The sequence below is a fragment of the Vigna unguiculata genome, chromosome 3 (assembly GCF_037176805.1).
Source record: "Vigna unguiculata cultivar grain cowpea cultivar isolate G323 ecotype 2 chromosome 3, ASM3717680v1, whole genome shotgun sequence".
Lineage (NCBI taxonomy): Eukaryota > Viridiplantae > Streptophyta > Magnoliopsida > Fabales > Fabaceae > Vigna > Vigna unguiculata.
Window position 1 is genome coordinate 11,020,110 of NC_140794.1, and position 17,789 is coordinate 11,037,898.

General features: G+C 33.4%; 3 protein-coding genes across 3 annotated transcripts; 1 reads left to right on the forward strand and 2 right to left on the reverse strand.

Annotated features, from left to right (window-relative positions):
• Positions 1-3,434: 3,434 nt before the first annotated feature.
• LOC114179880 (probably inactive leucine-rich repeat receptor-like protein kinase At5g48380) lies at positions 3,435-4,993 on the reverse strand. Its single transcript, XM_028066369.2, has 2 exons — positions 4,640-4,993; positions 3,435-4,401 (listed from the first exon to the last, which is right to left on the reverse strand). Exons 1-2 carry the CDS (start codon positions 4,985-4,987, stop codon positions 3,607-3,609), a joined length of 1,143 nt encoding a protein of 380 aa, XP_027922170.2. The 5' UTR covers positions 4,988-4,993; the 3' UTR covers positions 3,435-3,606.
• A 6,735-nt stretch (positions 4,994-11,728) lies between these two features.
• Positions 11,729-14,291, forward strand: LOC114179278 (probably inactive leucine-rich repeat receptor-like protein kinase At5g48380). Its single transcript, XM_085671703.1, has 2 exons — positions 11,729-12,785; positions 13,337-14,291. Exons 1-2 carry the CDS (start codon positions 11,871-11,873, stop codon positions 14,195-14,197), a joined length of 1,776 nt encoding a protein of 591 aa, XP_085527829.1. The 5' UTR covers positions 11,729-11,870; the 3' UTR covers positions 14,198-14,291.
• Positions 14,292-15,034: 743 nt separating this feature from the next.
• LOC114174899 (pathogenesis-related protein 1A-like) lies at positions 15,035-15,677 on the reverse strand. Its single transcript, XM_028059633.2, has one exon. It carries the CDS (start codon positions 15,662-15,664, stop codon positions 15,191-15,193), a length of 474 nt encoding a protein of 157 aa, XP_027915434.1. The 5' UTR covers positions 15,665-15,677; the 3' UTR covers positions 15,035-15,190.
• Between the last annotated feature and the right edge of the window lie 2,112 nt (positions 15,678-17,789).

The following is a 17,789-nucleotide window of genomic DNA, read 5'->3' on the forward strand; positions in this document are numbered from 1 at the left end:
ATAGGACGTGGGACGTGAGATATGGGACCTGGGACGTGAGATGTGGGATATGAAACGTAAGACGTCGTGGGATGTGAGACGTGAGATAACGTGAAACGTGAGATGTAAGACGTGAGATAACGTGAAACGTGAGACGTAAGACATGAGATGTGCCATGTGGAACATGGGATGTGAGACATGCGAAGAGAGACGTGAGACGTGAAACGTGAAACGTGAGACATAGAGTCGTGAATCGTGAAATGTGAGACGTGAGACGTGAATGTGCGACGTGAGATGTGAGACGTAAGACGTGAGACGTAGGACGTGAGACGTAGGACGTGAGACGTGAGATATGATACGTAAGACGTGAGACGTGAAACGCAGTACTAAGACGTTAGATGTGAAACGTAGGACTAGGACGTTAGACGTGAAACGTGAGACGTGGGACAATGTGAAACGTGAGAAGTGAGACGTGGAACATGGGACGTGAGACGTTGGACAATGTGGGACGTCACAAATGAGACGTGAGATGTGAAACGTGCGACGTGGGACGTGAAACGTGAGACATGCGACGAGAAACGTACGATGAGAGATGTGAGACATGAGACTTTAGACGTGAGACGTGAGACGTAGGACGTGAGATGTGAGATATGATACGTAAGACGTGAGACGTGGAACGTTGGACTAGGACGATACACGTGAAACATGGAACCTGGAACGTGAGACGTGAGACGATATGGAACGTGAGAAGTGAGACGTGGGACATGGAACGTGAGACGTGGGACAATGTGGGACGCGAGAAGTGAGACGTGAGATGTGGAACGTGCGACGTGGGACGTGAGACGTAGGACGTGAAATGTGAGATATGATACGTAAGACGTGAGACGTGGAACGTAGAACTAGGACGATAGACATGAAACGTGGAACCTGGAACGTGAGACGTGAGACGATATGGAACGTGAAAAGTGAGACGTGGGACAATGGACGTGAGACGTGGGACAATGTGGGACGCGAGAAATGAGACGTGAAACATAGAACGTGAGACGTGAGACGTGAGACGTTATGGGACGTGGGACCTGAGACGTGTGACGTGGGACATGAGATGTGAGACGTGAGACGTGGGACGTGCGACGTGAGACGTGCAACGAGAGACGTACGATGAGAGAAATGGGATGTGGGAAGTGGGAAGTGGGACATGGGACGTGCGACGTGAGACGTGAGACGTGAGACGTGGAACGTGTGACGTGAGACGTGGAACATGTGACGTGAGACGTGGAATTTGGGACATGGGACGTGTGACGTGGGAAGTGAGAGACGTGGGACGTTGGACGTGAGACATGAGACGTGAGACGTTGTGGGACGTGGAACATGAGACGTGAGACGTGGGACGTGCGACGTGAGACGTGCGACAAGAGACGTACGATGAGAGACGTGGGATGTGGGACGTGGGGCATGGGACGTAGGACGTGAGACGTGAGACGTGGAACGTGTGACGTGAGACGTGGAATTTGGGACGTGGAACGTGTGACATGAGAAGTGAGAGACGTGGGACGTGGGACGTTGGACGTGAGACATGAGACGTGAGACGTGATAGACGTGAGAGATGTGGGAAGTGAGATGTGGGACGTGGGACGTGAGATGTGAGAGATGTGAGAGACGTGAGACGTAAGACGTAGAGATGTGAGAGACGTGAGACGTAAGAGATGTGAAGGACGTGAGACGTGAGATGTGAAAGCTGTGGGACGTGGGACATGGGACGTGAGACGTAGGACGTGGGACGTGAGACGTGAGACGTGAGAGACGTGCGACATGAGACGATATGGAACGTGAGAAGTGAGACGTGAGACATGGGATGTGAAACGTGGGACAATGTGGGACGCGAGAAGTGAGACGTGAAACATAGAACGTGAGACGTGAGACGTGAGACGTTGTGGGACGTGGGACCTGAGACGTGTGAGGTGGGACATGAGATGTGAGACGTGAGACGTGGGATGTGCGACGTGAGACATGCGACGAGAGACGTACAATGAGAGACATAGGATGTGGGAAGTGGGACATGGGACGTGGGACGTGAGACGTGGAACGTGTGACGTGAGACGTGGAACATGTGACGTGAGACGTGGAATTTGGGACGTGGGACGTGTGACGTGGGAAGTGAGAGACGTGGGACGTTGGACGTGAGACATGAGACGTGATAGACGTGAGACGTTGTGGGACGTGGGACCTGAGACGTGTGATGTGGGACATGAGACGTGAGACGTGGGACGTGCGACGTGAGACGTGCGACAAGAGACGTACGATGAGAGACGTGGGATGTGGGACGTGGGGCATGGGACGTAGGACGTGAGACATGAGACGTGAGACGTGGAACGTGTGACGTGAGACGTGGAATTTGAGACGTGGGACGTGTGACATGAGAAGTGAGAGACGTGGGACGTTGGACGTGAGACGTAGGACGTAGGACGTGAGACGTAGGACGTGGGACGTGAGACGTGAGACGTGAGAAACGTGCGACGTGAGACGTGAGACGTCCGTAAACACTAAACCTTGAAATTTATACATATAAACTTTAAACCTTACAATTTAATTGAAAATTTTAGAAGTTTAATAAAAGAATTGTTAATGTATCCATAAATTTGTATTAACAAATTTTAATTATACTCTTGTAAAAAAAAATGTATTAATAAAAGGAGATTAAGTACATATAAAAGTGAAAGAATAAAAATATGAGGGTAAAAGTAATAATTAATGTTTATTTAACATATAAAAATAGAAATTATGAGAATAACAACAATAATTTATATTTATTGAACTCATAAATGAGCGGAAGGAAGCAAAGGATGATATGAAAAGTTAAACTAAGGATGAACAAAAAATCTAATTTTTATGATCCAATCCATTTTTGCTATTTAATATTCATTTTATTAAAAATTCAATCCATTTTATTGGATTTGAATATCAATCTGATATAGATTTTAATATTTAATACCACTTCTATTTTACATTAAACTTAAGTTTGATGGAATCCTTTAAGTTTAATCCCTTGCCACTTAACACAGGAAGCAAACACTTTTTTTTTGGTCTTGGAGGTGGATAACCCGGTTCTAAGTTAAGTAGCTGTAGAAATCTTGTAAGTAATTTGGGCCATAAGACCCACCCACTTGGCTTTAGAAGCTTTTCCTTTCCTTCATTATGTTCCTATTCTGCTGCTACCACATGAAGTAATAAGTTGAAAGTTGGAACTCAGGTCCAGCAAAACTCAAGATTCTTCCAAGTTAAAAGAATATTATGAAGTAACATTATAATGTTCCAAGGTTGTAGTAAAGTTGTTACTTGTTTTCAGAAATCAAAATTCGAAGAATACATTAATTAAACTCGAGTCATAATCAGTGCAATAAAGGACACGACAGACATTGAAACTGAAAATGGAGTTTCAAAATTTACAGGTAGAACACATTCAGAAGGAGAATAATAAGAAATTAAACTTAAAAAGATGTCACCTTTCAAATTACAATGATGAACTTGTGGATATTTGAGGAGATTTAATACTGAGACAAGTTTAATTTATATAAAGAATACTTTTAATCCACATTATACTATGAAAAATAGGTATGTTCCATTACAAAATCAGTCATCAGTTTCGTAGCCTTCCCATAACCTTTCTATATATTTATACACATCAACCATACTTGGCCTCTGGTGTGGAGAAAACTGAATGCAGTCAACTGCAACCTTAACCAGACAAGAGATTTGCTCATCGAATCCTTTTCCTGATACATATGAATCAATCACATTAAAATTTCCATTCATTTCAATGTGCTTCTTTCCAGTGATCAGCTCCATCAGAACAATGCCAAAATCGTACACATCCTTCTTCCCTAGCTTCTTCTGGTTTTCTTTCATGAGTTCAGCACTTCTGAAATTCCATAATTTGGGCTCAAAATTCTTATCAAGCAAAACATGCTCCGAGCTTATACCAAAATGGAGTATCTTCCAATTGCAACAATGATGGAGAAAGCATAAACCTCTAGCCAACCCAAGTGCTATTTTAAGCCTTATTGGCCAATCCAATGGAAAAGCTTCGTTTTGTAAAGGATGTAACCAATCAGAGAGTTTACCATTTGGCATGAATTCATACACAAGGATCCTCTGCTTTCTCTCTGTGCAAAACTCAAGAAGATCCACCAAGTTTTTATGTTTGAATCTCTGTAGAATCACGATTTCTAAGGCAAACTTTGTTTCAAATAATTTAGAATCATAGAGTCTCTTCACTGCCACTTTTGAGCCATTAGAAAGCGTGGCCTTGTACACCATCCCTGTCCTTCCCGTCCCAATAACATTGGTCATGTTGAAGTAATCCGTTGCTTTGCATAGTTCCATGAAGCTGATACTCGATATTAGTTTGTTCAGTACTCTTGAAACCTGTGTATACACCAAACATTTTATTTTGTGTATATCTTGGAATTAAAATATCAATAAATAGTATAATTTTGTTCGGCCTTTCGATTTTTCTAAAATGAAATAAAAAAAAGGGCATGAAAGATCCTAATACCATGTTTTCACAATTAATGTAAAGTCTTGTGTTGAATATAGCATAGATGTTGAATAACAGATAACTAGGAAAGATTTACCAACATAATTAGAAAAGAAAGAAGAGAACCTCTTGGTTTCCTTTCTTCAGTAACAACATACAGAGTAGTAGTTTGGGAACTTGGTTTGCCTTTATTGCATGTATATTACGCCTACGAACACTGGAAGACATGAACTTTCTTTTGGCCTTCTTTAGTTGCGGCCAAGGGACACAGAAGCACATAAAAGCAAAGATGATCCCGGTGGCTGAACAAACATAACCAATGGTAAAACTGTACCAAAATGATGGATCAAACAATGATCCTCCGTTGAGTTCACTGCTACCTGCGTTACTCATGGTGAAGCAAGTCTGCAATTGCAATGACCACAACATGAGTAGAAGAACGCTTAAAACCATGGTTCTGAGGTCAACTTCCATACAGACAGACCCAAGGTTACGCTGGGACGGTCAAGGACACGGTAGTCACGCCTTATCTAGGAGTGGCAAAATGGGTCAGTCCGCCCCTTTTGGTCCGATCCGCCTGTGGCCCGCCAAAAATAGACCGGGTCGAGCTGATCCGTCATCAATAAATAGGCCAAAAGCTGTAATTCGTTCCGTCTTCGGATGGGTTGTCGGGCCAGCGGGCTGACCCATATCTTTTTTTCTTTTTTTTAATATTTTATTTTTTTTAACTTTTTATTAAAATTTAGTTTATAAATTTATTTTTTACATATAAATTTATTTATATAATATAAAAAAATATTATTTTTTAATTATTTTTAATTTTAAACATAAAAAATAAAAAAATAAAAAAAACGGGTTGACGGGCTGGCCCGCAAAATTGGCAGACCAGGCAGGCTGGGTTACATCGGGTTGACAGGTTAAAAATTCCAACCTGGCGGGCCTGGCCCATTTTGCCATCCCTAGCCTTATCCAAAATTTTATTTTATATATATATATATATATATATATATATATATTATATTATAAAAATATATTTATATATTATTTTATTATTTATATTATATTATTTTATTTATTTTTAATTTGAAAATGATGTTTTTACCCTTTTTTTATTTCTTGTTTTCTTTTATTTGATTTCTAAATTTTCCATCTCTTTCTGACTTGTTATCTTTATTCTTTATGTTTTTTCTGTTTTAATTTTCACCATTAATGTCTTATTATTGTCAAAATCAAATTGCCCAAGGTGAATTTGAGGAACTAAGGAACATTTTGGACGAAAAATTTCTTTCTTTTGAGTAAGTTGATTTTCTACTCTTTTTTAAACAATTTATTTTTCTCTTGTATGTATTTTTTTCTACATTATAAACATATCTCTATTCGTTAGAGATCATAAAATCATAATCTGATTGTTGATCAAACTCTTCTTTGTATATATATGATTAATTTAGACTTTGAAGCTGTGTAAGAGAAGAATACTATTAGGAATCTACAAGGTAAAGGAAAGTAATGATTCAGAAGTTTGTTAATTTTCTTAAACTATTGAGTCCTGGTTTGAGATTTAATTTAAGATATTCATAATTTTATCTTTACCTAAACATGTGAGATGTGAAAAATTTATATTAGAAAAATTATGACAAAGAGTAAACAAATTAATTCTTTTCTCAAAAGGAAGACTTGTGATGAAGATGAAAAAAAATACACCAACCACAACTAAACTTGAGAAACTCCATGAGAATCCAAGAATGGAAGAAAATAAAAAATAACTCTCAAAAGTTCTTAGGGTTACATAAAATGAATTTTAAAAATTCTTTAGAACCTTGTTCAAGGAAACACACTCAAATTTGACAATACTCACAAAATCAAATTGATGAGCACTAAATCAAATTGATAAGGTACAAATGAATTACCTAAAATGAGATCCATATGAAATATGTATAAAAAATTATCAATTCTAGTTCAATTTTTAAAGAATTTAAGTCATTGCAAAAACATAAAAGAACACATAAATAACTTATATTAGTTTTAATACATTATCGTCGATTAGTTTGTGTTTATATATATATATATATATATATATATATATATATATATATATATATATATATATATATATGTGTGTGTGTGTTATATATGTTTTGGATTTGTGTTTATTTTGAATAGAAAAAATAATTAAAAAGATTATTTTTTTAAATAAAAAATTAATTTATATATAAAAAATATAATTTTGTTAAATTTTTGTTCGAGATGTGTCATTTCATTGAGTTATGCTTAACAAGGTTCATTTGTACGACCCCAAAGTTACGCTACAATAGTTTGATTCATTCCGATCAAGTTGACTTGTTAAGGATGAAAGTTCTCTCTCTCGTTATTTAATGGAGTCGTTGATTTTGGAATCAAGGAATCTTTCACCGTAACTAAAGAAAAAAATTTATATATTTTTATGTCAAAGGTGACACGTTAGTTTCAGATACAATTGTAGACACAATCCATATTTTGTCCCTAAATAAATTGTGGTAGTTTCATCTTCAAATCAAAACGAAATTGATTATTCACAAAATTTGTTACAACAAACAAATTCTCTCCCAGTCTTAAGATTAGTTTTTTAGAAAGTTGTTTCAGAAAAGTATGGCAATATCACAAAATTTTTTCACTGGCAAGGAAATTGTTCTATCATAAAAACTTTGTCCATCTTTTTTTTCTTTCTTTTGGTGAATATGACGTTTTGTCTCTTTATATAAATTTTAGTTACTATTGCCCTATTCCATTCAATTTTGTTAAATATGAATTATATTATTTGTCAATCTTCGTAATGATAATTTACAATAACACTGTTTTCTTTTGAAACACAACACTTATGGTATATAAAAAATCCCCCTTCATAAATTTGAACGTTAATATACATCGCAATTTTCTGAAATAATTCCCCTGATGACAGCTAGGGTCAAATTAGAGTTTCTCATATGACATCTACTTGACTCTAATAAAATAAAAATGTGTTTCTACAATCATCATCTCAAATTTAGTCGTAATTACGTGTTAAGCAGTAATTTAAAGGTTTAAATACTTTTTTATCCTCATTTTCGTAGTGTTTGTTGCGAATGATCCTCATTTTGACAGAATATTTAAAATGGTCCTCATTTTTACCGTCGAATGTTTAAAATGATCATCATTTTCGCAATTCGTGTTTTATTTGGTCATTTTCTGTAACGCCGTTTAAATCATTAACGGAGCATTGTACATGTGGCACAATTTGTATTAGGGTGTGTTACGTGTACGGTACATGTGTGATAATTAGACATTTGGGGATAAATAAGTGAGCTAGGGTTTTGGTAAAGAATATTTGGGCACTTGGTGAGTTTTGACAATCTTGTTCCTCCATTCCCGATTGGTGTTGCTGCAATCTTCTTCTTCATGCAATCCCATTATATAGGTATGTTACGGTCCCAATCTTCTTCCTTTATCTCTGGTTGTAATCATTGGAGACAACCGTGTTGTATCACTTCATGCATTGTTGGTGGTTCAACGAGAAATGAATTAATCATGATTTGTAGCTGCAGAGAGATGGCAACTTTGAGGATGACAACTTTGAGGATGGCAAGAACTCCAAAGAATATTGGTAGAAAATTTTGGGTACAATCTATTTTTATTTTTGTGTTAATAATAAATTTGTTTTAATTTTTGGTTTATTGATTTACAGAGTGGTGGTTCCAATAATGTGAGCCGCAACTTTTTCAAATGGTGGTGTTGATGAAAAGGATGTCATCATCATGACATAAATGAGGCAGATTAATGATTTGGAGAAGTCATTGAAGGTTGCTGAGAAGAGACTACAATTAGTAATAGGGTTCACTTGTGTTGTTATTGTATTATTCGTACTATTATTGTGTGTAATCTTTTAAAGTCCAATCTGTTTTGTACTATTGTTAAATTAAGAAATGAATTAGTTTGATTATATTGATATTAGTCCCAACATGTTCAAAATGACACCTTAATCTGAGCATCGAAGTAAGTGATATTGATCTAAGCATGGGAAAAATTAAATTAATCTAAGTCTGGAAGAAGTTAAATTCATAACATTAATTCATCCTCACCAGAAGGCACTCCATCAATGTTTGGAAAAAGTGAAATTGAACGAAGTTTAAGGAGAGTCAAAATGCAGTACATCAATAATGAATTCTACATCAGAAATTCCAAAATTAACTAAGATGTTTATAACTGCTATCATGGCCTCCTCCTAATCTGTAATTTCATCCTAAACTGCTGAGATGGTTCTTCTGGTGTTGGTAGTGGTGTTGCTTGACTCTCCACTTCATTCCTTGGTGGTTGAGTTGTTTGAGTTCCGAGCTCAAGAAAGACGAAAATGAAGAAATTTCCCTAATTGAAAAATTTCCCCTAAATTGAAAAAAAATAACGTTAATTAGCCATATGTACATTACACGTAACACACCCTAATACAAACCGTGCCACCTATACAATACTCCGTTAATGATTTAAATGACATTACAGAAAAGGACCAAATAAAACATAAATTGCGAAAATAAGGACCATTTTAAACATTCGGTAGAAATGATGACCATTTTAAACATTCTGTCAAAATGAGGATCATCCGCAACAAACACTACAAAAATAAGAACCAAGAAGGTATTTAAGCCTAATTTAAAAGTTCTTTATCAATCCCTTACCTTCTTAGTCATCATAAATTCATCATATTACCTATTTGAGATATTGATTTAATAATGAAAATAAGTAAAAGAGATGTTTTATATAATAGCAAACTAGTATTTGACTACTAACCATGGTTAGCTCAAGACCTAAGCAAGTAGGGATGACAAATAAGTCTCTTTTCATGGGTATTATTCGAACTCGCCATCGTTTTAATGGATAATCTTCTCATTGATTGAGTATGAGTGTGTATGGGTAATATCCAACATTTTTAATTAGGTATGAGACTAAGGATGATGATGTTCATAATCGTCCTATCCCCATACTACACACTTTCTATTTTTTATTTTTTCTAATTGTTTCGTTTGTCATGAAATTTATTTACATCTCTAAGATTTTTTTTCTCTTATCACAACTTTTGTTTATGTGCAATTATGTTCAAGTGATGTATGTCAATTAAATATTTTTTACGTCTCACATTTGAATATTTATACTATTTTTTAATATTTTTTATTGTATATTTTCTTTTCACATGATAATGTTTAACTGTTTCAATTTAAGGGTTCAATAATAATTTTTTTTATTTACTAGGTAATATAAAAAACTTATTGCTAAAGTAATTTTCTTTATCTCTCAACCATTCGACTAGTTGATATTCGAGAAGTTTTATTAGATCTGGAAGGCATTTTTCATTTTATCATACCTGTAATTATATATTTATTTTTTTCGTTGTACGATCTCATTTAATGATCTATCAAATTGTGTCTAAGACCCATATTTTATAATATTTTAAATATTTTTGTTGTTTATTTTTATGATGTATAATACTGTTTTCATATTTTTATATAATTATTTTTATTTTCTAACTCATTATCATATAATTTTATCACTATAATTATATAAATAAATTTTATCTACTATAATTTAATGTAATTGACATGAATATTTTTTATTACTATCCAAAGTATATTGAAGTTCAAAAGATAAAAAATCTATATTAAATTTCAATTATTATTGGTTGAATATTTGTTTTATGTGTGATTTTGATCAAGTGATGTATTATAATTTGTTTCAATACAAAAAAAAAAAAGAAATTTTATTAGAAATTAAAAAATTTGAAGTAAACACACATTTAAAATATTTTTTAATTTGAATATTTGTTATCCTTTTATAATTTTTTTAAAATTATCTTTAATTTTTATCAACTAGGTTTCATTAACATTTGTAAATTTAATAATATTTTGATTTTCATTAAATTTTATTTGGTATTCTAATTTAAAATGTATACAATTATAATTTATTTATAAATATTTGATATTGAAGAAACAAGAATATCATCATTTTAATAATAAATATTTGATAATATTATATTTTCTTTATATTAATTTATTATTTTATAAAAATTAGTTAATTGATATTGAAATAATAAAAAAACAGGTATGAGTTTGAGTGTATACCTGTTACGCGATAAGGATGTGGATGAGAAAAAAAGTTTGATATCCGTTGAATTTGAGTATGAAAATGAGTTTTTCCTTTTCTTTATGAATGAATATGAAATTGTGAAATCCGTTCCAACCCCACTGCAGTGTCATCCCTACAAAGAAGTAAAGTCTTTGCTTTAGACTTAAAAAAAAAGTCTCAAATTTTATTTTGTAATACTAATTAATTGTTTTAGGTTTAAAATTAACAGTTATTTAGGGTACTTGCTAGTTTTGGTTTTAAAATATCTGTTTGAAAGTAAAATATATTGGATAAAAATTGATGAAATGGTTTTTAGGACAATTTGGAAACGCGTTTATATTTCAAAGCAAACAAATAATTTTATGAATTTGGTCAAAATGAGTGTTACATGCATGTTTTTTGTAAGGTATGCGGCGATTTCCATGTAAGAGAAGTAGAAAATCAATCTTAGCCCATACATGTAATAAAGTTAGAAAATCAATATGAATAATTGTGTTGACTTAATTAATAATTTAACCTAAAGAAAACACATATCGCCTAGCTCCACTAAGTCTTCCTTTCTTCAAACAATTTTTAGGAACCAAAATTTCATTAATTTCTTTTCCTAGAATTTTGGATATATATATATATATATATATATATATATATATATATATATATATATATACGGCTTAAATAATTCTATTTCCTTGAGATCAAATTCCAAATTCTATTAGTTTGTACACGTGTTTATATTAGTTTCTATACGTGTCTTTTTTTTTTGACCGTTCAGAATAATTTGACCAGGTTCTTTGCATTTAATAAACTCAGCATTTAAGTGTTTTGAAAACCTTAATATAATATTTATAATTTTCCAAAAACTCGTTCAAATGTGGTGAGTGGTCAACGTAGTAGTCTTTGTACTGAACAATTAGTTAGTGAGACTTTGAGAGTGATAGATCGACAAACTAAAATCATGGAAAAATTAAGTCCAACTTATTATGTCACGTTCTCCTTTTCTATACGTTTTCATCAATATTAATTATTACTATCAAATATAAATAATGAATACTGAAAATTCTAACAAATTAGGATTTGAATATTCTTTGAAGGTGAAGTTTCATTTCTGGGGTTCTTAAAAATATAACAGAAGAAAAATTCAATTTCATTCTTCTCTTTTCCAATCGTTTTCTCCTTTAACTAGCCTACCTTTCTTATATCAGAAAAAAAGGATTGTTTCTGCATCAGCACAGAAATGGGTTCTGAAATAAAGAGGGATATTTTTATCCATGTTTTCTTGTATTCTTTGCTGAGTTATGTTATGGTAGGTAATGGTGTTGAAAGCGACATCTCGTGCTTAAAATCCATTAAGGATTCCTTGGAAGATCCTCTTAATTTCTTAACAAGCTGGAACTTTGACAACAGAACCGAAGGTTTCATATGCAAATTTGTGGGCGTTTTATGCTGGCATCCGGATGAGAATAAAGTGTTGAGTATCTCACTGCAAAACATGGGGTTGAAGGGTGAGTTTCCACAGGGAATTAGGAATTGCTCGTCTTTAACAGCCTTAAGCTTTTCGCACAATAACCTAACAGGACCCATCCCCTCGGATATATCAACGTTAATCCCTTTTGCAACCTCCTTAGACCTCTCACATAACAAATTTAATGGGAGTATTCCACCTACTTTGGCTAACTGCACTTACCTCAATTCTCTTCGGCTTGATCACAACAAGTTAAGTGGCCACATCCCTCAAGAACTTGGGCAGCTTCCCGTGATCAAAGCAGTTTCTTTTGCCAACAATTATCTATCAGGGTCGGTGCCTTTGTTCTTCCCAAGCTCCACTTTTGTTGATTACGCCAATAATGAAGAACTTTGTGGTGGGTCTTTGCCACCATGTTCATTGGACAGCTCAAATGATTTCCCTCAATCGTTCAAGCGGGGTCTTGCTGTTGGCTATGCTTTTTCAGTGACTTCTGTTATTGTCATTTACATCTCCTACTGTGCACCTTGGGAACAATCACAGCATGGAAGGAACAAGCACCGGAAGAAGGCTAAAGAATTAAGTACAATTTTTTGGTCCATTGCTGGGAGAAAGACACCTACTCCTCAAGCTCCTACCGAACAGGAATTGCAACCTCTGCAGTTGCAGGAGAAAGTCATCAAAGAGGTGCTTTCTGTCCCTACCCTACCATATCTATCTCTGGATCAAGTTTCGTTTGTTTTCAAGATATATTCATAATAAAATAAACATCCAATAAATATGTAAAAAGTACTTTTTCATTGGTATATGTATGTTTAGTTATGTGCATAAAACACCTAAGGTAAAAAGGAGAATGGAAGGCAATTTAATGTATTTTCAAAGGAGGGTGTGCAGGAAATAGAACCAAATCAGGAGAACTCAGTGAGACTAAAATGAATGGTTGAATGAATCACAATTGGATGCGTACAAGCTAAGTGACAGGGTGAGATTCAGCTATAGACAGAGAATTAGAATGATAAAACATGTTACTGGACCAAGTTTGCAAACAAATAATCCCTTCTAATTACAACACTTAAAGCATAACAGATATATCTGGAACAAATATGCAAGCAGAGGACACCTTTTGTCTATTGTTGATGAAGGAGGTTATTGCTGGAGGTCTGTAATAAATTATAGTAGTATTAATGTATTATAATGATTTTTAGCATTGATTAATATGTTTGTGGTTGCATAAACAGATTTCTGTAGTAACAGAGAGAATGAAGTCCACGATGAGGTTCAACGAAGTCAGAGATGCAACAGATTGCTTTTCCATAGACAAGGCCATTGGGATGGGGAAAATTGGAATAATGTACGAGGGAAGGCTACCCAATGGTTGGAACCTTGCCATTAAGAGACTATTCGATTCCAAACAATACAAGAGACAATTTCTTTTGGAAATAAGAATTCTGGGTAAGTACAGGCACAGAAATATAGTTCCCTTACTTGGGTTCTGCGTAGAAGGAAAAGAAAGGATTTTGGTATACCAGTTCATGTCAAATGGAAGGCTTTCAAAATGGTTGAGTCCTTTAGAAGGTGAAGTTACATTGAAATGGCCTCAGAGGATCAAAATAGCAATTGGGGTAGCAAGAGGCTTATCCTGGCTCCACCACATATGCAACTTGCATATTGTGCATCTCAATATAAGTTCTGAGTGTATCTTGCTGGATAAGAATTTTGAACCAAGATTATCCAACTTTGGAAAGGCCAAGTTTGTGAATCCCAACATTGAAGACAGTGCAAACACAATGTTTTATGTGAGTGATGGGAAGAAGGACGTGTATGACTTTGGTAGCTTGCTATTTGAGCTAATCACAGGGAAAACATTGAAGGAGTTGTCGTGTTCATTCAGTACTACTACTACTACTTCAACTAACCTATCTGGAAATTCAAACTTTATTAACGCAATTCATGAATCTCTGATGGGGAAAGGTTTCGAAAACGATGTCTACACTCTCATCAAACTTGCATGCAAGTGTGTTCGGCCTTTCACAGATGAAAGGCCAACGATGCTTCAAGTTTACGACACTCTGAGGGATATATATGGTGAAGGACATTAATATAGTCATTGCTCTCACCCACTCTGCTTCTTCTTCTATAGTATATGTATAAACTTTTTTACCTCTAAAGCAAGATTAAGAAAGTTAGTAATCATGTTATCTAGTCCTTTATTTAGTATAATTATTAGACTTTGTGTTCTAAATCTGATCATCACTATTATAGTTTTATATTTATAGTAAGATTTTGTGTGTGTGTGTGATCAATTTGCTTATATTCATTTTTTCTTAAGTTTTAGTTGAATTTATTTATATTTATAAATAAGATCAAATTCTCTTACAAAAAATCATAATTAAATATTAAATACAAATCATTTTATGACAATATTTTTAATGTCTTGAAAACAGGAGACTCTTACTTTTTTTTTTTTTATCTTGAGAGTTTCTTTTAAATGACCAATCTCAATTACAATTTGAAATAACTAGTTATACATGCTTGTGTGAGAATATAAAAAGTAATTTCTTAAACTATTTCAACGGTGTTAAATTTAATTGAATGTACTTTACAGGTATCTAAAAGTAAAATTTCTAATTATAGAGTTAGTTTTTCTAGTTTTGAAACAATTAACTTTTTCACCAATAAAAACGTAATTCATTTAGTTTTATAGTTCCTAGTTAAACTTTCATTTATTTCGATTTCCTTTTCCTTTATTTTGATTGTGTAAGTTTCATTCCTTCAACTCCATCACTAAAAATTTGGACCAACAATTTTTTTTCTATGCAAAAATTAGGAGATATTATTGAGAATAAGAATTTGATCATGTTACAGGATATTTAGGTGTTCTTTCAAATGCAAACTGATATAATGAAGTTTCTAACCAAAAGAGAAAAACATAAGGGTTTTTAAAATTAATTCATATTCATACAATTCAAAAATTCATCATCATGTGATACAGAGATTTCAAAAATATATATTACTACAAAATTGTAATAACAAGAAAAGTTAAAGTTACTTATAGGAAGTGATATAGTTATGGTGTTGGTTACTATAAAATGTTAGTAAGGTCGGGATCCGATATAATTGCCTGGAGGGTAATAGTTGCAGATGATATAAATAGCATTATTGTCACACTTGGCTCTAGCACATCCAACACTCTTTGTGTCCTTCCAAACCACTTGAGTGTAATGTAAGCACTCATCCTTAACACACTTGTTGCTCTTCTCATCATAATTTGGCTTCTCTCCCACCCACATTTTCACTGAGTCCCTGCCACTAAATTCACCATAACCCATCGCCAAGTTCTCCCCATAAGGACCCATAGAGTGCTCAAATTCGCAGGTTTTTTTCTTCGAGTTCACGTAATTCTGCCCATAGGTCACAAGGGTTTCATTCCATACCAATGGTTCAACACCAACCTCTTTACGAGCTTTGTTGTGCTCGTCAAGGAAATCTTTTGAGGAGCTCTGTGCCAAGCAAATGCTGCACATTGAAATAATGGTGAGGATAAACACAAGATTTGAGATCTTCATTGTTGCTTAATTGTTTTTGATATTGAAACATCGATCGAGCACAACATATATATTGTTGTAAAGACGCAATGTATGGTGCAAAATAAACCATGACGTGTGGATGTAAACATAACAACATCTTGTGTGAATGCAGCGAGTATCCTCCTTTTTCGCTCATTCTCTATCTCTACATTTGATGTACAAAATGTAGAGACTACATGATAGGGAAGGTGTCGAAGACACCGCAACCAAGAATATTTTTCTCTATAAGTTACAATTATTAAAAATGTTATATTATAGATAAAATTTATTAATCATAGTAAATTTTTTTAAATAAATGTTACTATAAATAATATTAATTACCATATTGCAACATTTTTTAAATAAATGTCACTATAAATAAAATTAAGTTTCCTTTTATATTTTTTAACATATTATCATATCTTTTATAATGACATTATTACATTATTTATATTTCAAACAATTTGTCAAATTTGGAAAAGAGAATAACACTTCTCTTTATCTTCATTTTCGGGCTTTTCCATTTCATTGATATTTAATTCATGTATTAAACGCGATGAAGCTTCTGTATTCCACTTCAAGTTTCATAAGGGAGTTAGTTTGCCATGGTCTTGCCATGACACCATCTTTTAGTGTTATGAATAATTGTCTTATTGGAAATAGACCTCCTGACCTTGACTTTGAATGTTTATCACTAAATCAAAAGCTATAATTAGTGATTTTGTACTTAAGATTCTAGTAACCAAAGTGTCATGATTTACATACCCTCCACCATACACCTCACAACAATTTAATTATCATTGGGTCACATGATGGTAATTAAAAATATTAAAATGTTTAAAGTTAAATTACCACAATTTTAAAAATGTGGTCTAAACTATCAACATTTTTATAACTATCAATATTTTTTACCATATTGCTTAAAACAACTAGGCAAGATTTTTTGTATGCTCTATAGTTTTAAGGCAAATAAAACTCACTATATAATCAACAATAAGAAACCGTGACTTATTCCTATTTTATGTAATTGTTTTTCATTTGTTGCTCTGTCAGCATTGTCTAATCTATAGGTATGAAGAAGATTCATAGTGTATGGTATAACTGAGAAGGAAACAACACAATTAGAAGGTCACAATTTTATTGATTTATCAAAATTTTCTATGGGTAACATTTAAATAAATGTTGTCTAAATAATCAACGGTTTATAAAATGTGGCCTTTAGTAGTTTTAAGCCACACTTATATATTTTTGACATTTTCTATGTTTAAGAAATAATTTTATACATGTGGGTTAGTTCAGTGGGTCTAAAGTAAAAAAATAGTGTAGGTATGATTTAGGCCAAGTAGAGTTTACACATAAATAGTGACATTAGTTCTTCAATATATAGTGAAATATTTATCAAGTTTTTGTAATTATTTAGTGATGTATTTAGCTTGTTGAGGGTTTATATATTTTGTTTTAACTTGTTCTATATATTTGAAAAACCTGGTGATTTATTTTAAATTTTCTTTGATTGATTCTATAGTCCCTTGATGGCCATATAACATTTATTATCTATGGTTGTCAGATTAGAAAATTCACATGGAAAGGAAAATTATTTTACCATTAGACTCCCTCCTTCATTTGCATTGGTATCTCTTAAGTGATTAACTGGACACTGATAGCTTACCTTATACTTCTTAAAATGTCATAAGTAAACTTGTTGTGAAAAATAGTGCTAAGCATAAATACACATTTCCTCATTCCCTCTGTTGCGAAACCTCTCTCTGTATGTATAAATACACAAGTCTATGTACATTGATGACAAGCTTTTACAAAATTAATATAAAATTCTATCCTTTCTTCCTTACCTTTCCTTTTCTCTCTATCCCGGTTCTGTTATCCTTTCATAATCTTCTTTTATAATTTCTTTTCTTTTGTTTGATGATATATTTTCAAGAGAATTAAATTAAATAACAAAAACATCTTATCACATGTTTCTTCAAGTTATATTAAGATTCATGCGTCAAGATTAAGTAAGTTAGTAATCATGTTAAGTGTAACCCTTAATTTAGTATAATTATTAGACTTTGTGTTCACTCTATAAATTTTGAACCAACAACTTTTTTCTCTGCAAAATTTAGGA